This window comes from Halichoerus grypus, chromosome 5 (assembly GCF_964656455.1).
Source record: "Halichoerus grypus chromosome 5, mHalGry1.hap1.1, whole genome shotgun sequence".
Classification (NCBI taxonomy): domain Eukaryota; kingdom Metazoa; phylum Chordata; class Mammalia; order Carnivora; family Phocidae; genus Halichoerus; species Halichoerus grypus.
The window spans coordinates 25,681,084-25,706,474 of record NC_135716.1 but is presented as its reverse complement, the minus strand read 5'-3'; the positions used below and the strand labels follow the sequence as shown (position 1 = coordinate 25,706,474).

Here is a 25,391-nt window from a genome sequence, read left to right as displayed (position 1 = left end):
GGAATCTATAAAATTTCTATTAGGCTCAATGCTTGATTTTCTTTATAATCACTCTAGGCATATGTGTGCATCCATTAGAGATAACAGCTATATTCCTACATTCCAATATATCTTTTTATATCATACAAATATGTAACATTTGCTTTTTATGGAAATATATTTAACATTAATTCTTCTAGTATAGTACTATCAAGGGTGATTTATATGTTAATTTTGGATACATGAAATTCACTACACATGATGATGGCTGCAAAATATTAGATTTAAAAAAAAAAAAAAAAAAGAACAACCCTGAAACCTTGAAATATCACCAGTTGGGTGACATCAGAAAGTGGTGATGCCTCACATCATTCGGATGGTTATTATCAAAAAGACAAAAAAGTAACACATGTTGGTGAGGATGTGGAGGAAAAGAAACCCTTGTATACCTGGTGGGAAGGTAAATTGGTACAGTCACTATGAAACAGTATGAAGGTTTTTCAAGAAATTAAAAACAGAACTACCATACTATCCAGCAATCCCACTTCCAGGTATATATTCAAAGGAAATGAAATCAGTATCTCCAAGAGGTATCTGTACTCCCATGTTCACTGCAGCATTATCCACAACAGCCAAGCTGTAGAAACAACCTGTGTCCACTAGCTGATGAATGAATCAAGAAAATGTGGCATATTATACGATGGAATAGTATTCAGCCTTAAAAAAGAAGGCAATCCTGTCATTTGCAACAACATGAATGAAACTGGAGGACATTATGCTAAATGAAAAAAACCCAGAGAGAGAAAGACAAATACTGTATGGTATCACTTACATGTGAAGTCTTTTTTTAAAAAAGTCAAACTCATAAAAACAGAAAGTAGAATATGGTTGGCAGGTGTTGGGGAGTGGGGGAAATAGACAGAGGTTGGTAAAAGGGTATGATTTTTCAGTTACAAGGTAAGTTCTGAGATCTACTGTACAACATGGTGACTATGATTGATAATGCTCTATTGCTGTCTTGTATAACTGAAATTTGCTAAGAATAGAACTTATATGTTCACATCAAAAAAAAAAGAAAAAAGGAAAAGGTAAATATGTGAAATGATGGAAGGATGAACTAACTCAATGAGGAAAATCCTTTCACAATATATACATATATCATCAAATCATCATGGTATATACCTTAAATACTTAACACTTTTATTTGTCAGTTATATCTCAATAAACCTGAGAAAAATAAAAAGAAAAAAAGTGAATCAACATATGGGAATAATAATAATATATTGCTTTAAAAATAATAATTCATAGAGTACTCGGAACGACAGAACTACATAAATGTTAGCTCATTTAGGTAACTGAGTAGTCAGTAATTGTGGCACTTATTTCATTCATGGATTTAGGTTTCGGAAGTTCTTATTGGCTAATTCGAAAGCATAAGGTGTATGAGGGTGTCTGTCATAGTTCTTATTTCATACACAGATAGATTTCTTTTTTTTTTTTTTTTTTTTTTTTTAAAGATTTTATTTATTTTTTTGACAGAGAGAGACAGCGAGAGCAGGAACACAAGCAGGGGGAGTGGGAGAGGGAGAAGCAGGCTTCCCGCCGAGCAGGGAGCCCGATGTGGGACTCGATCCCAGGACCCTGGGATCATGACCTGAGCCGAAGGCAGACGCTTAACGACTGAGCCACCCAGGCGCCCATCATACACAGATAGATTTCTGTATCAACATTTGTTTTTAGGAAAGAGAATTTGAAGATCAAGACCTCAGCACGTATATCTTTATATTCAGCTACGTGTGCCATACTTCATTTATATTTTTAGCACTCTAGCAAGGTGCAGTCTTATCATATTTACTATTAGTGGGAGGAAATCTAGCGATTTAGATACCCTTTCTATATTTTGTTCCAGTTTCTTTTTTACAACCACTTTTGAAATACCTACCACAGTACAAATATTCCTGATTAAAAGGAGAGAAACACTAACTAGAAAACTTTTTTTATTTTAGACAATTCAATCCATGCAAAAATAAATACACACACCAAAGCAAACAATAACAAACTGACTTTTTCTTTAGTAAAATCATCACTGTTTTCAGAATAGAAAGATGTAGCTATAATCACAACGAAGAAATGATGAAGAACCGTAAAAGTAAGGTATCTGTATATTTAATAATTTGTTGCTAGAAATCAACATGTCACAGAGACTATTTGCATATTGCGGCCTAAATGGTTCTAAAGTCCCAAGGACATATATTTACTATTGCCCAACAGCAAGTCATTTTCATGACTACGCATTAAATCTTGTCCACAGGACGAAATAGTTGCTGCTGTCAGTTTGATTTTTTTTCCCTGGATGTGATAGCAGTGAATGCTGTTGAAATTCCCACTGCTAGAGAATGAATGGGCCCCACCCCTCCCACTTCATAAATTGAAACCTAATCCCCAGTGTGAGGGTATTTGGAGGTGGAGACTTTGACCAGAAATTAGGTCAGGAGAGCTGAGCCCTCATCAGTGAAATTCAGCCCTTATAAAAGAGGCCCCGGAGAGATCCCTGGCTCCTTCTGCCTTGTGCAGACATGTTAAAAAGATGGCCATCTAAGAATCAGAAGGTCAGTCCTCACCACAGATTCTCCTGCCACTGTGATCTTGGACTTCCAACTTTTGGAACTGTGAGAAATAAATTTCTGTGGTCGATAAACCACCATGTCTATGGTATTGTTGTGACAGTGGCCCGAGTGAACTAAGGCATCCATAGATCACAGTATGTCCTTGCCAATGTTTGCAAAGATACCTTCTCTGCTCACATGTCTCAGTAAGCGTCTTGGTGCAGAGGAACTTTGCCTCTCGCACTATAATTCATGAAATACCTAGCAGTGTTAACACAGGCTCTGTGTTAGGTATTTTGGGAAACCCAAGATGAGTAAAAGATAGTCACTGTTCTCAAGGAACTTGAAATGATGGCAAACATGCGTAAGTGAGTGAGTGAGTGAGTGAGTATTTGTATGTAGTGGAGGAGGGCAAGGAGAGTGCAAAGCAAAGAGCAATAAGAAGAGATTTTTTTCCTTGTTTTTAATAGCTCTGAGATAAGGGATGGAGAATTTTTCTCACTGGTCAATTTTCTAAGCAGTTTTTATTTATACTGTGGTCAGCAATCTCTTAAATATATTACCTTGTTGCTATATTTAGTATATTCCTGCTTTCATTAGCCCATGGTGTTTATTGGTATTTAGATTCTTTCATTATTAAGAGAGGAAAGTACAAAAGCAAATTTGGGAAGGTACAATTCCCTGGATGTAGAAGAGTTTGCTCAAGGAAAATACCATGTGTAGTGGTCTGATACCAAAAAGAGTGGAGCCTAGATTTTAACAGAGTGAATCATTGAGTAGTTTAAAAAAAAAAAAAAAAAAAACTTGGACAAAGTAGCTTGTCAAAACATATGGACCAATGAGCTGAGAGCAATAACAATAATCTATAAGTATAACAAAGCAAAGCTATCTTTTCTAGAAAGCTAATATAAATATTATTTATTAAAGTATTCTTAAAATAAATAAAATATTAAAAAACTATATTAACAAAAGTGTGTGTGTGTGTGTATGGGTGTGTATTTAAAATTAAAAAAAGAGAGAGAGAGAGTTCCCAAGGAGGGGTATTACTAGTCTATACTAACACATACCTGAGAAGGAAATTTTGCATAGTACACTGATTTTTTAGAAGAAATTAGAATTTCAAAGTAAGAGAATTAACCATGTTTAGATATCCAAAACAACATTTCTACCCTTAAGTTATTTGTTCAAATACAATGTCATCCAATCAATATCAGTGCATATTCATAAAATTTCCATAGGTATCTTAGAAGACTTTTTTTTCTCATCTTTTGTTTTGCAAGTTTTCACCTAATTAATCTTTACAGTGTCACCATGAATTCAATAAGGAAACAGCAAAGCATGTGAGAGAAAAGGCAAGAAAAACAAAGAGAATCACATGCTTGACCAAATGCCTAACGATCTTCTTTTGATGCTACAAGAAGGGTGGACTAATTAATCAATGTCCTCTCCTTTTTTATGCAGATGAAGTGAGGGTTGGAGGTGAATTCAATGCCAGTAACTGCCTTATCATCACTGGTAGTTCTCTAGAATTTATTACATCCATTTTTACTATCAGGTGAATATACACATAAGTGTGAAAAAAAGCACATGGAAAACAATCTGGAGAAAGTTAATGTTATTTTAACAGCCTTTAAAAGATGATAGCATGAGTGTTCAAATCTATTACCTGAACTTTTATCAGCTGCCTAAGTTCATATTCTGAGATCTTTTGACACTTGTCACTATAACACCATGAAGTTGCCAGGAATAAAAAATGCTGTTTCACAAAGGGGAAAAAATGCCTTCCAAGTAATTCCATTGGAGAGAAAATGAATGAGAAACAGAGACAAGTGTATAAATGGGCAATTGACTATGGGACAGCAAATGGCAGAAGCAACACATCTCTGAATTGCGAATTTCGGTTTGCAACTTAAGTTGGCATTATTTTAGGAATTTTCATCTGATAAAACTATATGGAGAATTCAGTATTGCATATGATGTCCAATTACAACGCATTCTCTATTACTTAATAATTTTATTGCTGATAACTTCATCATGAGTATTTCTTTGGAGCCAAAGTCTCAAGGTGAAGAAACATAGCATACTTAAATTATTTTTAAGTTACTGTATTGCAAAAACTAAATGCTTTGTACTTCAGAGAAAGTAATTACAAGAATGGTTTTTAAAAACCTTTTGTAATTAGTTCCTTTTTTGGAGGGTTATTTTAACTATTGAATGTGTTATGACTTTATGGACTATATATATTTTTTATGGAATAGAATATGACAATTGACTTTACTTTTTAGAACTTAAATATTAAAAGAAAATGAGAAACAAAAATGCCACATATTTCCAATGCTTAATTTAATCCTATGACCTAAACACAATAGGTTGGTATGTTTCATATCTGGTTAAATGTTTACCAAAGTGATGTGTCCTGTGTTTATTAATGAGAACTTATAAATTTAATATAGCCTGGGTTCATCCTCTTATAAGATAATTGCAAATACTATGATATTAGTTTTTTGTTAGATGCATGTCTTTTTCATGTTTTTTTACTACATTTTTTGACTTTTAGCTATCAAATCTTTTAAAATAAATTTATTTATGAAAATAATTTTGGTGCCAAAAGTTACTTACTAGCATATGAATCAAACTTAAAAATCAAAAAGGAAGGAGTTCGCAGATTAATAAACATTGCTAAATAAGATGTCTAGATGGAGACAGTTTTACCTGTTAAGAGAGTATCATTTAAAATAAATTCTTTTCATCTGGGGTTTTAAAATAAATTCTTGACAGTTAATCATGCCACCTATGTAATACTGTTTTTAAACTTGAGCAAGATGACCCCTTTCCTAATCTCTTCCCCATGGAGGGTCTTCCTCTGACCTTTCCTTAATTCTCCCTCAGGGATGGGATGCGTCTGCCTGGTGCCTGCATCCCTCTCCCACTTCTTCCAGATCCTAGACTAGCTTCCAGCCCATAGTGTCATTAGTACAGAAATTGGGAGTAAGTCTTTCAAACTTCTAGAGTAATTTGACAGAGTAATTTTGTGTGGTGAATTTCATAATAGAAAAATAATGGGATTGTATTTATATGTGTTTTTATTTCATTTTTCTAGGAATTTATTTTTCCTTCACTTTATAAAAGTATCAGTTTAAGATGGATTGGAAATAAAAACAAATCTATTTTACAGTTTGTTTGAGAAGCACTGTCCTACAATTCACAAGCACCCAGTACCCAGAATTTCCCTGCTACCTGGACCCGTGTGAACCTCCTTTCCAGGTGCTTATTTCCAGGACCAGAACATAAGATCCCTATGTGTACACTTGGACTGTGGGAAGTCCTTGCAGGGGGGTGTGGGCACTTCGAATGTTTAGGCTGGGAAGTCCACACACATGGTGAAGGATGGAGCTGAGGTTGGTGAGAGTGGGTGGCAGCTGTAGGCTGGGGCTAGGAACACATTTGTCCCATGACTTCATGTCCCCACAAGGAAACCACACAATTCCTAGAATTCTAAATTCAAACTTGTCTTTTCAGGTCTCCATGAAAAGGTAGGAGGATGGAACATACTATATTTAATGATATGTAGCTTCCATATATAACTTCTAATATTTAGACATTTGATACATGAGTTTGCATTTATTTGCATTCTTACTCTGGGCCCTGCAAATGCCCAAATGGGTGGTTCTAAAGTTGGGAAAGTTAACCTTCTTGAGAAAGATGCTTCAGATTCATTCAAATTTATATCAGCTTCTCTGGTGGATACAAATCCAGTAAGTTCTATTATTACAGAATCTTAGAGTTCAAAGGAACTTCTGATCTAATTCTAGCACTGTAAAATCTCTGTTAGCTAGTCAGCTGGCTTTTATTTGAACACCTCCAGGAGTAGGTGCTACCTAAGTTCTGTTTCAGTCATCCTTACGCAAGGAAAAGAGTTACATTTTCAGAGAAGTGTAATTTTGTTTCTGAGGGAGAAAAGCAAGTTTGAGAAACACTTTCTGGTTACAGACAGAGGAATATGGAAGAAAAATGGGAATCACATAAGTTTTTTAAAATTAATACAACTTCTCAGAGTGAGGAAATATGACAAAATAGAATTACTACACCAAAAAAGGGACAGTATAACAAAAGGAATGTGAGAAGAGGAAAAAATGTACCTTTTGCTTCTTTTTCCTACCAGCAACAGAAGGAGACTCATGTTAGTCTGTGACATAGAACTGTTTCCATTTGACTATTCACTTCGGTTAGAAAGGCACTTCCCATCCATATAGTTGTTCTCTATAAGGTCTTCTGTTGTCCAGCTAATTTTAGGATTATCTTCTTCAGAAAACCAATTGTAAGCCTATTTTTTTTCACTTAATTATCCCATGCTTCTCACCTCACCTGCTATTTGATTTCATTCATTCAATACAGGATTTTTAAAATTCATTTAAAAATCTCCCCATCCCTGTCTTCCAATAGGAAAGGAAATAAGGGCATCATATGCACTTGACAATTAAAATTTTGAAGTGGGCAGCAAAACCACTAATAATTTTTTTTTTTTTTTTTTTGAGGCAACTGAGGTCAAGTGAGGATGGTAGGTATGCAGAAAATGGAGGAGTGTGGTGAGAGACAGTGTGGCATGTGTGAAGGTGGGAAGGCATGTAGATGCTTCAGCTGTTATGGGGGTGGGGTGGGAAACAAAGGCATAACCCCCCCCCCACCACCACCTAGAGCAGGGTCCTGGATTTAGACAGAGGTTCTCTTGATTAAGGAAGAATTAGTTTTTTAAGATGTATGGCTGTATTTAAAAAAAGAGTTGTTTTATTTTCTCTCAGTATCTAAAAATTGTAAAGTTATTGCTCTATTTTTTCTTTTTTACTTTGAGTTTTGTAAAAAATTAGCTCTATATCATTACAATAAGGTCTGGATCTGAATAATGTGTGTATGTGTATGCACATACACTCGTGCTACTCTCACAGTCTTAGGGTTTTTTAAACATAGTGTATTTCTTTTTCCTTTCTCTCTCCTAGCCCTCCCACATTCTCACTAGGGGACCAATTTATATCTATTGATTGAACAGTCTAAAAGGTAATGCTCATGGAATGAAGCTTTAATTTTTATTCCCACTGGAGATGAAATACTCAGTGTGAACTTTGATTTGATGGTTTAGGGAAGTCCACTGCGTTCATAAAGTCTGAATTGAAAATCAATAGTTATGAAAGGAATTCTGAGAGAAAGTGTTCTTTAAGTTTTTGAGGTTCACAGCACAGAACACAACATAGTGTCCCCAAAATATTTTTCATGTCACTATCAGAGGTAGATTATCGGAATGAATAGCCCAAGGACTGGGGAATAAATAAGTTCCTAACATTTCCTGTTTTTAAATACATGATCATTGTTTTAGCCCACATTAAAAACCCTAGTTGATCTACTTCATCTATTCAACCCTAAACTTCAGATCTTGATGGCTAGGTATGATTTTATGGCCAATAAGTGAACCCACCAGTCTGCAGTACCAGTATCAGAGTCCCCCGGGACCCATTTTATACTTATTTTTTCATTCCTTTTTTAAACTCTTAAAGGCAAGGGTATTTTCCAAAATAAACCCTAATCAACCACTCTGCAATTTTACTGTGAGTTTCCATTTCTGACAGGCTTCTGTCTGGCAATGGATTCTAAAAATTCTGTTTGGATCGAGTACCTTAAACCTTGCTGAAGAACTAATAAATACTGTATGTAGGTTGATTATAATAACCAAGATACTATGCTTCTTCTGTTGGTAGTAGTGGGAGGGACCAACTAAAAAAATAAAAGAAAAAAGAATAAAAGGATAAAATTTAATAAAGACCTGATAGGCAAAGTCAAGAATGAGATGGTGAACACTTACACTTGGAGCACTGTCCTGGGGTCTCCAACTTCACCTCCATCACCAATCGTCAAGGTATCATAGCCAATCTCCAGATCAAATTCTTCAAAATTTATCTGTATAACCTAGCAACAAACAGAAACAAACATCTCAAATATATTGCAATATGTCATAAAAATAAAAGTTTGGGCAGAAAACATTTAAAATGCATATCAGACTTACTGTACTTATCTATATAAATACCATGGCAACAGATCATATCGAACTATTCCTAAAATTCAATCATTATAATTTTCATATGATTTTTATTTGCTGTAATGTACCTTCTGTAATAATTTTTCAATGAAATGGCATGGCTTCTGTTTATAAAACACTCTTATTTGAAGCATGATTAATGCAAATCTACTTTGAGACAGCTTTATAAAAAGTACATGTAGGTGGAGAGTGGTTTCCATACATTTGCATATATTTTTATAAAGCTAACATGAAAAAACTCAGAGTGTGCTATTTCCATTAAATAGTAAAGCTTAAAAACGTTAGACGTTAGAACTAAATTTGAATCTAGATCACCAGATTTAAAGGTATCAGATTTATTTTTGTGTATCTTTTGGTAACAGAATCCCTCAGATGTATTATAACATGCTAGCAAAACTGGGAGCAAATTATACCACAATAAGTAATTTAGTATTATTTCTTACTAAAACATACTCATGCATTCATACATTGTTTGTACATCTATGCAAAAATTCATATTTAATAAAATTGCAATTCTTAAATTAGGAACCTAATACAATATTAAATAATAATGTAATTAAGAATCAGTACAGGAAGAAATTACATAAATACTGTCATATATAATCATGCCTTGAGCAAAAAACAGTTAATAATAAAATAATATTCATCATCAGATTTAAAAAAAATGAATGCCCGGGGTCACCAATTTTAGTAAAGAATAAATTAAAAAGCCATCTCTCTAATAATTTTCATAACTATTTGTTACCTTGATAATATAAAAAGAAATTCTAAAAAATGAGAGCTTTTATATTCTGGCTTTTTTAAGCTTTATAACAATTTTTTTTATTATGCCTTCGCTCTTAATTTTTTTAATGGTTTTATATCAACATTGACTAAAGCAATTATTTTTGTCAAGTTTAAATATAGAATATATAAAAACATTGAATTGTACATTTTACATGGCTGCAGTTAAAAAAAAAATGTTTCCCTGTTCTGCACTAAGTTACATATAGATACTCTCAATTGATAATTGCCTATCAGTAGAGATTTAGGTTGTTTTTGTGGTTTTTTTTGCCATTATAAACAACATGGTTATGAACACTATTAAACAGTTTCTGGTTCAAATGTGTATCTCTAGGTTATATGCTTAGAATTGTAATTTCTGGAAAATAAGCAAAAATTCAATTTCATGATATTGTACCATAAGGTTTCCCAAAATTATTCTACTAACTTAAATGCTCACAAATGGGCGCCTGGGTGGCTCAGATGGTTAAGCGTCTGCCTTCAGCTCAGGTCATGATCCCAGGGTCCTGGGATCGAGTCCCACATCAGGCTACCTGCTAGGCAGGGAGCCTGCTTCTCCCTCTGCCTCTCTCTCTCTGACTCTCATGAATAAATAAATAAAACATTTAAATAAATAAATAAATAAATAAATGCTCACAACTTTTGTACATTAGATTTCATTATTTCTGCCAATCTAGACAGTGTGAAAAGTGATCTTTTGTATTTTCTTAACAATTAAGCTGTATATATTTTTATATGTATGTCATTTATGTTTTCTTTTCTGTGACATGACTATATGTATTTTGGCTATTTTTCACTTGACTGCTTGTTTATTTATTATTGGTGGGGAGGGCCAGAGAAAGAGGGAGAGAGAGAATCCCAAGTGGGTCTCACGACCAGTGCGGAGCCTGACGTGGGGCCTGATCTCACAACCCTCAGATCATGACCTGAGCCAAAATCAAGAGTCAAATGCTTAACTAACTGAGCCACCCAGGTGCCCCTGGACTGCTTGTTATTGATTGCACAATTCTTTATATCAGTGATTCCCACCATGTTTCCTTTATAGCACACATAGGAAAGAGTAATATTTAAGACACATTGAGGTAAGCAGATGAGGCTGTTTGTAATGGAAGTTTTTTATCCAGGCCCTGCTCTGCCTCACAGAGAGCTAAGATCAATATCTTTGTTCTACCTGTAATTCATTCATAATACACCATTCATAATATACCATTGAGTCTGACTCACTAGTTGAGATCAGCTTTATATATTCTGGATACTAATCTACTACATGCTATGTGTGTTGCAATATCTTCTCCATATTTATAGCTTGCTTTTTTAATTTTCTTTTTTAAATCTTTTGATAAGAAGAAATTACTAATTTTACTAAAGTGGAACTTTTAATCTATTATTTTTTAAGTAACACTTGCATTGCCTATGACTCATGGTCATAAAGATATTTTCTTCAAATTTTTATTTTTGGGGAATTGACTTTCAAAAAATGTGTGAAGTAGACAAATATGCAATAATAGAAAACTAGCACAGAATTCCTTTTTCAAAACTCCAATATAAATAAGCAGTTGCCTCAATATTAATTGAATAAATAGACCTCCTTTTCCCAGTGATCCGCATGACAGACTGACATATATCAAGAGTCTATATATGAAGACGTTGGTTTGGGAGCTTTACATTGTGTTCTTTTGGTCAGTTTGTATGTCCCTAAACCAACAGAAATTGGCTTAACTGTTGTTGCTATAAAATAAGACTATCTTATGAGTCAGATACTCCATTTTTCTATACACATTTTGAAAACTATTTTTTTTGTCACTTTTTGTTGTTTTTAAAAAGATTTATTTATTTACTTTAGAGAGAGAGCGCGCGCGCGCGAGCGAGCACATGAGCGGGGGAGGGGCGGAGGGAGAGAATCCCAAGCAGACTCCCTGCTGAGTGTGGAGCCTGATGCGAGGCTTGATCTCACCACCCTGAGATCATGACCTGAGCTGAAATGAAGAGTTGGCAACTCAATCGATTCATTTTTTTTGTCATTTCAAATGGTATGTAACTTTATATTTTCACCTTTTCATTGTTTGTATATAGACAGGAAATTTATTTTTGCTTATTGAGCTCACATTTAGGTGACTTCATAAGACTTTCCTATTATTTTTCCCTATTATTATTATTTGTAAATTATTTTTAGTTTTGTATATAACAAGCATATCTTCTGTAAACAACAATTTAGATTCTTGTCTATCCTATTTATTTATTTACTTATTTTAGAGAGAGGGAGAGAGTACGGGGGTGGGGCGGAGCAGAGGGAGAGGGAGTCTTAAGCCCACTTCCATGGAGCCCAACACAGGGCTCAATCGGGACCTGAGTTGAAACCAAGAGTAGGAGGGTTAGCCAACTGCCGAGGTGCTCCTCTTGTTTATTCTTCATTTCTTTTACATTTTTTAAAAAATTTAAATTCAATTAGCCAACATATAGAACATCATTAGTTTCAGATGTAGAGTTCAATAATTCATCAGTTGCATATAACACCCAGTGCTCATCACATCACGTGCCCTCCTTAATGCCCACTACCCTGTTACCCCATTCCCCCACCTACCTCCTCTCCAGCAACCCTCAGTTTCTTTCTCATAGTTAAGAGTCTCTCATGGTTTTTCTCCCTAATTTCTTCCCATTCCATTTTTCTCTCCCTTCTGCCATGATCTTCTGCACTGTTTCTTATAATAATTGTCTTTCTCTGAGTGACTTTATTTCTTGTATCTTAACTGCCCTGGATCTCTGATACAATGTTTAATAGAATAGGTTATAGTTGGCCTCATTAAGTTGTAGCTCATTTAAAAGGAAATTCTTCTAATATTTCACCATTAAGAATATTATTGAGGTAATTATACTTCATGAACACAAGGAGGTTTTCTTCTCTGGTTTTTCTTGCTGATTTAGTATCAAAATTTTTCATCAAATGAATTGACACATGGATACTTTCATTTCCATTATGGAAAAGCTTCTGTCAATTTTAGAATAATTTATTTTTTTGAAAGTTGGATAGAACTATCCTGTAAGGGGCAGCTGGATGGCTCAACTGGTTAAGCACCTGCCTTCGGCTCAGGTCATGATCTCAGGGTTGGGCTCCCTGCTCACCAGGGAATCTGCTTCTCCCTCTCCCTCTGCCTCTACCACCCCACTCATGCTCTCTCAAATAAATAAATAAAACCTTTCAAAATAAAAAGAACTATCTTGTAAAAATATCTAAGCCACTTTCTGGGGAGCAGTAGTTAAGCTTTTACTGCTGGTCTAATTTATTTTTTACTTTTAGAATTATTCAGGCTTTTGGGTTTGTTTTCCCTTGAGTCAATTTAAGTAAGTTCAATTTTCCCAGAAACATTTCAACATTCAGAAAGTTTTCAAACTCATTGTCATGTAGTTATTCACTTTCTTTTAGTCTATGCTAAGTCTGGACTTTTGTCCTGTTTCTATTTCTAATATTATTTAAATGTGTTTTCTCTATTTTTACTATTTTTTATTATGGTAATATATGTGAAAAAAATTTATGCTTTTAACCATTTTTTAAAGTGTACAATTTGGTGGCATTATGCTCATAAGGTTGTACAACAATTACCACTGTTTCCAAAAGTTTTTCATTACATCAAACAAAAACCCTGTTACTATTAAGCAATAACTCCTCATTTTCCCTTTCCCCAGCCATTGGTAATTTCTAACATGCTATCTATCTCTATAAATTTGCCTATTAGAAGTATTTTATATAAGTAGAATTATACAATATTTGTCTTCTTGTGTCTGATTTATTTCACTTAGCATAAGATCTTTGAGATTCATCCATATTGTAGCAAATGTATTCCTTTTCATGGCCGAATAATATTCCATTGTATGTATATAGCTCATTTTGTTTAACCATCACTCTATTGATAGACACTTGCGATGTGTCTATCTTTTGCCTTTTGTGAATATTGCTACTATGAAGATTGGTATACAAGTAAATGTTTGAATATTTGTTTTCAATTATTTGGAGTATATACCTTGGAGTGGAATTTCTGGGTCATATATTGATTCTATGTTTAACTTTTTGCAGAACTGCCAAACTACTTTCCAGAGTGCCTGCAACATTTTAAATTCCCACCAGCAATACATGAGGATTCCAGTTTTTCCACATTCTCAACAGTTGTTATTTTTTGTTTTGTTTTTATTGTAGTCATCCTAGTAGGCGTGTTGCTTATTTTTATTTTGTTTTTATTATAGTCATCCTAGTAGGTGTGAAGTGGCCTATTATTGGGTTTGATTGCATTTCTCTAATGACTAATAATATCGAACATCTTTTCATGTATTTATTGGCTATTTGCATATCTTCTTTGGAGAATTGGTGATTCAAGTCTTTTACCCATTTTTAAATTGGGTTGTTTGTTTTATTGTTACTGATTTGTAAAACCTCTTTATATACTCTCAATATTAGTTTCTTTTTTTTACACTTTATTTATTTTTATTATGTTCAGTTAGCCAGCATATAGTACATCATAAGTTTTTGTTGTAGTGTTCAATGATTCATTAGTTGCATAGAACACCCAGTGCCCATCACAATATTAGTTTCTTAACAGATATATGCTTTGCAAATATTTTCTCACATTGTGTGGGAGTCTGTTCACTCTTATGATAGTGTTCTTTGATGACTAAAGCTTTTAATGTAACAAAATCTAATTTTTCTTTTGTTGTTTTTGTTACTTATGCTTTTGCTGTCATATTTAAGAAATCATGATCAAATCTATTTGGCAAAATTTCCTCCACGTTTTCTTCTAGGAATTTTACAGTTTAAACCCTTAAATAGAGGTCTTTTACCCATTTTGAGTTATTTTTTGTATATAGTACAAGTAAAGATCCAATTTCATTCTTTTGTATGTGACTATCCAGTTTCTCAATCACCATTTGTTGAAGCAATAATTCCTGCCCCATTGAATGGTCTTGATACCTTTATCAAAAATCAATTGACCCTAGATGTGAGGATTTATTTCTGAGCTTTTTGGCTTTTATTTATCTGGAAATATCTTGATTTCACCTTCATTCTTGAAGGATAGTTTTGACAGATATAAAATTCTTGCTTTACATTTTTGTCCTTTCATCCTTTAAATATGTCATCCTACTGCTTTCTGGTTTCCATGTCTTTTTCTTTTTAAAAATCAGCTGTTAATATTTTTTGATTTCTTGCACATGACCAGTGACTTCTTTCTTAATGCTTTCAAGATTCTCTTTGTCTATACCTTTCGGCAATTTGACTATGACGTGTCCATGTATGAAACTCTTAGAGTTTATCTTGGAGTTTATCTTGGAATTTCTTGAGCTTCTTGGATATGTAGATTCAAGTATTACTCACATTTGGGAAGTTTTTGACCATTATTTCTTCAAATATTCCTTCTTCATCTTTCCCTATGGGATTCTCATAGTATATTTTTTGGCTCACTTATTCATATCTCGCAGGTCTCTTTTGCCCATTTCATTATTTTTTTTTCATTATTTTTTTTTCCTTTTATTTTTCAGACTGGATAATTTCAGTTGTCCAAAAATTGTTCAAGTTTACTAATTCTGTCTTCTGCCTGATCAAATCTGCTATTGAACTTCTGTAGTTAGTTTTTTATTTCAGTTATTGTATTTTAAATTCCCAAAATTTCTATTTGGATTCTTCTAATAATTTATGTCTCCTTATTGATATTCCCATTTTATTCATATATCATTATTGTGGTTCCCTTTAATTCTTTGTCCACGTTCTTTGAGCATAACTAATGTAATCATTATAAATTTGTTTAATAAGTTCAATGACTGAACTTGTTCAGGGATGGTTTCTGTCAAAACATTTTGTTCCTTTGAATGGTCATACCTTCCTGCTTCTTTGTATGCTTTGTGATTATTCTGTTGTTGCTGAAACTGGACATTTGAATATTATAATGCAGTAACTCTGGAAATCAGATTCTCTCCCTTCTCCAGGATTTGCTGTTCTTGATTGTTGAAAGTTTAACTTGTCTCCATACAATGTTTTGCCTGGAATTTTTTTTTTTTTAATACAAGGAGCTTAAAAAATAATCATTTTAAGTATATTTAGGCTGCTATAACAAAGTACCATAAACTGGTTGGCTTATAAACAATAGAAATTTATCACAGTTCTTGAGGCTGGGAAGTCTATGATCAAGCTGCTGGCTGATTCAGTGTCTGGTGAAAGCAAGCTTCCTCATCCATGGAAATCCTTTTTTTTTCATCCTCTGGACCTAAGCATTTCCCAAAAGCCCACCTCCTAATATCATCATATTGGGCATTAAGATTTCAACACATGAATTTTAAGTAGACACAAATATTCAGGCCATGACAACACCTACCCCAGTCTTTAAGGATTGGCTCAGTGCTGGGACACTCTTTTAATACTCAGCCAGACCATTCACAATTCTCCTTAGCCTTCACTTGATGTTTACACTGGGCATATAGATCAGCTAGTGGTGAAAGCTTAAGGTCTTCTCAGGTCTTCTGAACATGTGCCTTGTCCTGCACATGCATGTGACTTTCTAAATTCTACCATATACTGGAGGGTTTTCAAATGCCCTCATTTCCCAAAAAAACTCTGTTACTTCTAGTGACTCATTCATGATAGCTTGCTTCCCGATGTGTTTAGTTATATTTAATAGTAAAACCATATTTATTTGAGCTTAAGCCTTGAGAATCCTGAGGCCCTAAATTGGGTATAATTTTATTCATTTTATGCTAATTGGATCCAAGAGTTACTACCAAGCTGGTGCCATTTTAACATTCTCTGAGGGTTTTAACTAAATGCTATATTTCATGTTTAGCTTCTTCACCTATTGATCCAAGCAGACTAGGCCCCAGTCTTAGTCTTCTCATTCCAGAGATTTATTGCCATCTGCTCCAAGGAAAACCAAGCTTTCTTCCCATTTCATCTTCTATTTTCATTTTAACTGATGTTCTTTTCATTATGTGTGTATATATTTATGTGTGTGTGTACAGTATCAATGCATAGCCTTGTTAGATTTTCTTTGTTTTCTTGTAAACCAGAAATGCACTGAAAAATATGTTTCTTGTTTTTCAGTGGGAGGACCTCTGAGAGTACCTCATCTGTCATCTTACTAGAAGAAGAAATCCCAAGATCCACTTTACCCCAGACCATTGCACAATATATTGCATTTAAAATTAGGGAATGCTTCCTTTTTATGCCTTTAAAAGCCTAATCAGCTAATAGAGACAAATTAGGTATCAAATAAATGACTGATAGTTTGATTGCTATTTCTATGTCAAACCCTTGACAGTCATTATTGTATAATCATGTCCCAAAGGATTTAGACACCCATTTAATGGTAGATTTTATTTTGCCTGAATTGTAACTGAGATTCATGCATGTATATATGTAACAATGGGAACCCTACTTCATTTTAAATTAAGTGATGAATTAATTACTAACTAGTCCATATACTTTCAGATAAGCACTTAACCACTGAGCTGTCACTTGAAATTTTAGACACTTGTAATTCTTGAACAGTTTCAATGACACCCAATCACTGAGAAGCTGGAATAGTCTGATTGAATTTGTAGAATGCATTCATTTTAATTTGATTCATGTAGACTTAGTTTAAATATTTTTACTGGAATAGACTTTTAGAAGTAAAATCTATGCATTAAAAAATAAAAATTTTGCCTCAACTTCAGACTTTAATATACATAAAAAATTGTAATAAACTTAAAAATACTACACTGAAATATTTCCAAAAGAAAAAAATTAGAAGGTATAAAGATAATTTGGAAAAACAAAACAATAACAAAAAACTTTGTTTACACAAGAATGTAATAAGTAACATCAGGAGTCTGACAAGAAATTTTCTTTTATGGATTCTCCTTTAATATGGAATTGACCAAATAGACATTTTCTATCCCTTTATTTTTGTTTAATGTGGAAATGAAATGCAAAGTTAATAAAAAATCAACAAATACTCATCAATGTAACATGAACACTTTCCCTACATGTTTAGTTGGTAGTAGGGCTGAAATATTTACTAGGGAAATTGGAAGAATATAATGCATGTTTATAGAGAAAGAAGTGTCATATATTTGCATCTCTTATTTGTTCCTAATTATTATTTGTGGGTGGGAAAAGACAACTGCATTTAGCTCATGGGACTGCCGAAAAAAAGTTGTGATAATAAAATATGCCCCTGAAACATAGAAGTAATCTATAATTGTCTTGATTTCTTTTAATCAAATAAGCCACTCTCTTGACTTCCATTTGTAGAGTAATGACTCCAAATGGCTTATATAGTGCTGCTTATTGAGAATTATGTTAAAAACTTTTAAGCTACTCATGTAGTCAATTAAGAATAATCTCATGCATTTTAACATCGCTTTCCAGAAGTTAGAAATCTGTAAACAGCATTAGATATTAAATACTTAGTAGATCCATTTCCCATAATGCTTAAGATATAAGTTTTCATAAGGTACTTTGAAAGAAGTGGTATATAACTTAAGTCTCATAATTTTTATTCTCTGTATCATTCACAGAGTATTTAAAAACATGACTTCTACATTACTAAGTTTCATGAAGTCATGTAGAATTCCCACTAAATTATATACTTTATATCCATTACCCATGAAATTTGAAATATTAACAAGTATTTATATTGTGTGAGTCACTAGGCTCAGTACCATATATGTATTGCTTTATTTTAATCCTAAAGTTTCTGTAGTGTATATTTGCACATTAGTTTGGCCATTCAGCATTTGAATATCTACCTAGTGTTTGAAGAATTAAGAATCTTGGTAAGAAGCACAGCATAGTTCCCAATAAGGTCAGATATTCTGTTCTCTATCGCTAATTGCATTTAGAGTATAGGCATGAGATCTAAGCTTCCCCAACTATCCTGGCAGAGGGCTGCAAAAGAAATAGAAACATCCAGTTTGAGGAGTAATACTGCTTGTAATACAGAATGGCACTGAAGTCCTAGAGCAGCAACATCCAATAGAAAAAATCCTCCCAAAAGTCGGAAGCAGGTTGGCCTAATATCACAATCCATATGCTTAAACATCGCAGTATTTTGCATTTGCATTGTAAAGATCTACAATATAGAAAATATTGTCTGTCTGCCAAATACCTGATTTATAATAACACAGTTTGTAAATATGTCCTTTGACGTGGGGCATATGTCTTATGTCTTAAATAGTGATGGCAAGAGGAGATAAGTTCTGAAATCTAAAAACTATTATTATGTCAATTCCTTGGAATAAAAGTATAGGAAGCATAGATTGGTTTCAGCTATTTTATCTTCCATGGTAATATCTGTATTTTCTTTGCATCAACATAAATCTGAAAGCTGATGAAATTCCTCAGTATTTCTCTAGCTGCTGACCATTGTATAAAACATTCTGTACTAAAATAATTAGCATAACTTTCAAATAAATCTTCGATGATGTTTAAATAAATAAATTAATGATGCTTTAATATTAATACCAAGCTATACTCATTAGTGAGACCAGGGTGATATAGTTAAGGGCCTGGGCAACGCCTGGATTTTAAGTCTCATCTTTGTCAAAGAATGTTATATTATTTGGGGAAAATCTCTGATATCTATAAAAGAGTGCTCATAATTCATACTGCCTAAAGTTGAAGTAGGCATTCCATTAAACAAAGTTTGTAAAAGACACATACTGTGCTTTATGCAGAGTAGACCCTCATAGATGGCAGCTATTATTAGCCACGATAAGGTAATCATCATAAAACAGCTGTTCACATCTGTTCACCATGATCTTGAAAATGAAGTTCTTTTTTTGAAAACCCCACTATGAGTCAAAGAGAAGAGGACCTTCCCCAAACTCTATGCTGCTAAGAATTTATCTTCCTGGAAGTAGCTTTTCTCCATTATGTTTGTTTCAGAATGACAATAATTCACTCAGATATTAACAAGTATTTTTGCTACCAGGTGAGGAAATCCAGAATGCATAATATATGCATATGTATAAGATACACAGAGTTTAATTAAGTTTAAGGTATGCAATGCCAAGTTACATAATCAGTTTGACATCTAATTAAAGCACTTCTTTTTTCATATACTTTCCAGGCCTTGGTGATCGCAGTCCAATGGGGAGACAAGACAAAACAAGATAAAGACTATACCCCATCTTATGTGCTTTGGGATATGGACACACAGTGTCACATGGAAGCAGAGAGGAGAGCCATCCAATCCAACTGGAGCATAAAGTGGAAAGATTTCCTCAAAGAGGGAATCCCAAGGCAGTACAAAGTAAAGTAAAGATGAGAATTGATTAAGAACTTTCTAGGGGAGGGCATGAAAATGTCACAGTGGAAAAAATATTCTTTTTTGTTTCTGTAATATAAACTGTGAAACATGAAATGTTGAGAAGGAAAGCTAAAGATGGAGGGAGAGACCCCATCATGTAATGGACTTTGAACTTTATCTTCTAAATGAGGAGCAGCAAATAATGAGTTTTGATTATAGTGTTGACAGGGTTGTAATTGTTTTTCATATGCTCCATTTGGCAGTGGGAACAATCTGAATTTGAAGAAGAGCCGGGCAGAGTTACAGAGATCAAGACCTAAACTTGGGTGTGAAAGTAGGTGTTGAGAAGAGTAAACTCAATCTGGATTTCTTTACCCCAAATAAAAATGATTATGGTAATTTTTCCCCTTTCCTCTTTTTATACATATATAAAGACATTATTCAATGGGGTGCCTGGCTTAGTCAGAAGAGCATGCAATTCTTGATCTCGGGGTCATGAGTTTGAGCCCCATGTTGGGTGTAGAGATTACTTAAATGAATGAATGAATGAATGAATGAATGAATGAAAAAAGCACTATTCAAAAGCCAACTCAAAAATCTATGCTTTGGGGAGCCTGGGTGGCTCAGTAGGTTGAGCATGGGACTCTTGGTTTCTGCTGGGATCATGATCTCAGAGCCAGTGATGGGATCAAGCCCCTCCGGGAGCCCTGCATGGGGCTCTGGGCTGAGTGGGAGTCTGCTTGAGATTCTCCCTCAGCCCCTCCCCCTGCACATTATCTCTCAAATAAATAAATCTTTATTAAAAAAAGCTATGCTTCACAGGACTATTTAATCAAATTTTATTGGGTATAAAGTCTAATTTAGACAAAGCAGAATATGTAGTGTATTTGTTTTAAAAACAAGTATTTTAGAATAATCCTAAAATTTGACTGTTTTTGTGATATGTATTATATAAGTATTACATGTGAATATGGAAAATTAATGTTAAATAACTAGTAATCATTTGAATTTGCTTCTCTTTGTAAAAAGGAAATATACAAAGGTAAATACACATGAAATTTGTGAAACAGGTAAATATTTTAAGATATAAAAGTCTTAAATATGACACATGCAAATCCAACATTTATTCATTTCAAACTAATTTCATGTTAGAGGAAAGCATTAATCACTCATATTCCAGAAAGATTATGAACTGTAGTATTATACTCGGATTTTTTATTATAGAAGATATAGTCTAAGACTCGACTAGACCATTCAAAAAGAGAAGTGCCAGCCTAAGGAATTCTTTAGTTTTACCCACTTTGCTGCCAGCATCAGTTAATAGTTTCAAATCTTACAAGGGCTCGTATTTTAGAGATTGGGGAAGGGGAGTCTGGAGACGCAGGAAGATACTGACGGAATGATAAAAGCCTTCAGCTTTGTTTTATTTTTTATGCCTTTTATATCTGTACACTGTTCTTCCCCTTTAGGGGTTTGCTGGTACGTAACAATGATAGATTAAATATGGCACTACAAATGTTTCACTGAAGGGAAGAAGCTACATAAAAATGAAAAAATGCATCAAATATTAAATCTATAATACAACATACAAAATTGTTGGTTCTTTTCTGTCATTTATTTATGCTTAGCTACTCAAGGATATAAATTTCATAATGCATGTAAATTATCAACTTCAACTTAAGAATTTTGAAGAGAATACTTACAGATAATGTTTTTGGTTTTAGGAGGGTATTTGACACAAATTTGTAATATGTTAGGTTGTACATACCAAGATTTTTTTGAAAACAAATATAAATGAGGCTCATTAAAGTGAATTTTATAAGAAGGGCGATTTTACTGGATTTATCCCTCATTAATAATGAGGTCAGCTTGATCTAGAGTACTTATCTCTCTATTTCTCTTTCTATATCTATTTTTACAGATGATATTTGACTTAAAGCTTTATTTAAAAATTATATTAAGTCTGCGGTGCCTGAGTGGTTCAGTCAGTTAAGTGTCTGCCTTCAGCTCAGGTCATGATCGCTGAGTCCTGGGATCAAGCCTCGAATCAGGCTCCCTGCTCAGTGAGGAGTCTGCTTCTCCCTCTCCCTCTGCTGCCCACCCCCCCCCACACACACACTTGTGCTCTCTCACTCTCGCTCTCTCTCAAATAAATAATAAATAAAATCTTTAAAAAATATATTAGGTCAAAATGACTAAATACACAAATATGGTAGTGAAAAATCAGATACTATACACATATATAATGAACCATAGAGTGGGTTCTAATTCTCGTCCTCAGTTTATTCTTACCATTTTTCTTATGACACCAAAGAGGAAGCATGCTAGATATTAGCTTCTCAATTCATAGTGTTTGTTGTCAACTTTTTGTTTATTTAATTTCTTCTAGTCATTGATTAAAGGATTTTTTATCAGTTAATATCTATGGAAAACCTTGTTTAACTCCCAAATTATCTTCCCAAGTAAGCAATTTAGGTAGAAGTCCAGGAAGTTAGGGTACAATAGGAATTATTTGCTACTGACACTGTTGTTTGCCACAGCTATCCAGGAAGAATGATGCCTGGTCCATGAATGAATACTCTTTGTGGCAAGGGGTTGGGATAAAAGTGAGGAGATGTAGATATACTATTGCTTCCTTTTTTGAGAATTGCACTTCAATTAATAAGCCTCTAACTTAATTTTTGGACGTTACATTGAAACATAAATCAGATAATATAAGTCTTCTACCGAAACACTCTAATTTATTTAATTCATTCTATAAATATCAATTTAGAACCCACACTTTACCATATCCTATTCTAGTGCTAGGGATATAGACAAACTTTCCTCCCTTCATTGGGGAAATACACAAAAGATAGAAAAGTATTATATAATATAATGCCATATAAGGTCTTGAAATATTCATAAGTGTTACGAAGTGCTATAAAGAAAAAGCATGGAGACAGAGAGTGATGGAGATGGTCAGTGATGGAGGAAGAAAGAAGATGACATTTGAGAGAAACCTGAATGAAGTAAGAGGGCAGCTGGTTAGGTCATACTTTCATTCCATTTTTGGATACATTCCAGAATGCCCGGCATGATCTGGGTCTTATTCAGCTCTACAGCCTCTATTTCTTCAATTATTCTCTTACCCACTATGCCACAGGACCCTTGTCATCTTTTTAGTTCTAGGAGACAGCAGGGTCTTCACGGACCTTTGTAAGCAATTTTAATTCTCCCCCAGACACTCTCCTCTTTACATTGCTAAGTCTCTTGTCTTCAATACTGGCTTAAATTTCCCCTGCCCTGAAGTGTCTTCACTGACAAGTCTAAGCAGGCTCCTTTTTATTCCATCCAGAGTGTTTCTTTCAAGTTGTGACTGTTAATTTCTGCATTTACTCTTCTATTTTCTATTTAAAGCCCTAGCTGGAAACTTCCTAAAGGCAAGAAATTAGTCTTTTTTTATTGACTCTATTGTAGACCAACTTTCTAATCAGTGAAAATGTAGGATTCCCTGGGACAAGTTTAGAATTTATAATATTGGTGCTCATCTGGCCATTCCAAGATATACGACATTTTATATGGTTGCTCTTGTATGACAGAGATCATCACAGACTGAGAGTTTATAAAGAGGATATGGAAGAGGTCATAAGAGAAAAAAAAAAAAGACAGTACCACATCCTGTATCTGCAGATTTTGCTTCCTGCCTGCTATTTTTCCCCTGGTATCACACAATATGATTGGTTATGCTGTGAGGTTAGGTCAGGAAGAGGCTGAAATTCAAGCAAGATATGTAATACAGAGCAAAGAGATTACCCAGAATTGTGCACTTCGATGATATGTGCATCATATGTGACTCTGGTTGTATGAGAATAATCAGATCCTCCAAGTGATTCTCCTGCACATTGGTTAAAGATTTCCAGAAGCTAAACAACTTATAATGCTAAGAAGTGCAAGTACTTGATACTTAGGAACAATACTGCACTCTGCTCTCCTCACCAGCTAGCTGCAGCTGTTGTTGAGGTGCTGGGCAGCTGGGGCAGGAAACGATGTCCCAGAACGGTAATTGCGATTCTCATAACTCCGAGGTCGTCATTAAGATAACCTTCTACTCTGCGGTAAAATATCTCCGGGGCAGAAAGCAAAAGCTCACAGTTCTCGCCAGTTCCTTTTTCAGTCTCTTTTGGCAGAAGTCTATTCTGAATTCTTAGAAACATCTGCTGATGGCTTCTGATGACTAATATCAGCAGGGAGTCTCCACAAGGATATTCCAAGTTCTGAAATGTGTGAGAGCATGTGTTAGCTGCGCAGCAGGAAGCTAAGCTCAAACACTGGTGGCGGAGGCATGCTGCATCAGCTCACCGGGAATAGGGAGGTGCGGTGCGGTGCGGTGCGGTGATGGTGGTCATACTAACTGTACTAGTAGCAGTAGTAAGATTATTATCAACATTTTATAAACATATCCTTTATTCCAGACTCTGTTCTAGGTGTACTACATGCATTACCTCATATAATCATTCCAAGAGCTCTATGAGAAAGGCAGTATTATTTTTATTTTACTACTGAGAAAACATAAACTCAGATAAATTTTTGGTGCTGATCTGTGATTCATTATACCATTATACAGAATGTATATTTTATATACATAGGCATCTTTTATATTGTATATTAGAATAGGAGGAAATATTAGCACTAAGGATGAAAAGTATAGAAGGGAAGTAAAATAAATACTTATTTTTTTATTCTAAACTGTACAATAAGTGATGCTTGATCTTCAGAAGAAAGTAAAATACTGAAAGTCAATAATTGTTAGTGGAAATATTCACTTCTTATGTAAAAAAAAAAAAAAAAAGCTGTGTGTTGCTTCTGTCTTCAAGATGTTAAAAGGAAGCTACACCTAACCTTAGTAAAACTGCAGTCTAGAATATTGGTATGTAATTATGGAATTAACTAAAATGCATGTGACAAAGAAATTAGTTATTTAGGGGCGCCTGCGTGGCTCAGTTGTTAAGCGTCTGCCTTCAGCTCAGGTCATGATCCCGGGGTCCTGGGATCGAGTCCCACGTCCAGCCTCTGGCTCGGCGGGGAGCCTGCTTCTCCCTCTGCCTCTGCCTCACCCCTGTTCATGCTTTCTCTCTCTCTCTCTGTATCTCTGTGTCTCAAATGAATAAATAAAAAAAATCTTAAAAAAAAAGAAATTAGTTATTTAAATGTTATTTTAAGAATAAGAGAAATATAATGCTTCCTAGAATAAATAGATAACTTATCCAAAGAAGAGAGATTTTAAGCCCTGGTTCTTTACACTTCTTCATGCACAAAAATATACACCAGAAAAATAATGGTTTTTACAAGAAAAACAGATTTTAAAGAGTTACAACTTTTACAACTGAAAAGAGATATGATCTTAAAAACTATACTATATTAAGACTTGTTTAAAAAGTTATCAAAGAATCATTCATATGCTATGAATAAACTCAGCTTAAGTATTTTTAAAGCCAGTACAGTGTCTTGCATACAGTAAATTATAAATAACTATTTAAAAATTGTTTCACTTAAGTAAGAAAAAATTTTTATAATTCATTATATTATTGCATTTAGGTGATTTTGATAATATAAACAATTGCAAACAATATTTGCTGACACAGATAGATATTTACACAAGCTATTCGACAACAAATATTTGTTAAATAT

General features: G+C 34.1%; 1 protein-coding gene across 6 annotated transcripts in view; it reads right to left on the bottom strand.

Annotated features, from left to right (window-relative positions):
* CSMD3 (CUB and Sushi multiple domains 3) overlaps positions 1-25,391 on the bottom strand; it is a 1,190,044-nt gene that overhangs the window by 555,506 nt on the left and 609,147 nt on the right. For all 6 annotated transcript variants that reach the window (XM_078072078.1, XM_078072080.1, XM_078072079.1 and 3 more), the window contains one exon: positions 8,437-8,540. In XM_078072078.1, the coding sequence (XP_077928204.1) occupies positions 8,437-8,540 (104 nt within the window). The remainder of the gene's footprint in view (positions 1-8,436; positions 8,541-25,391) is intronic.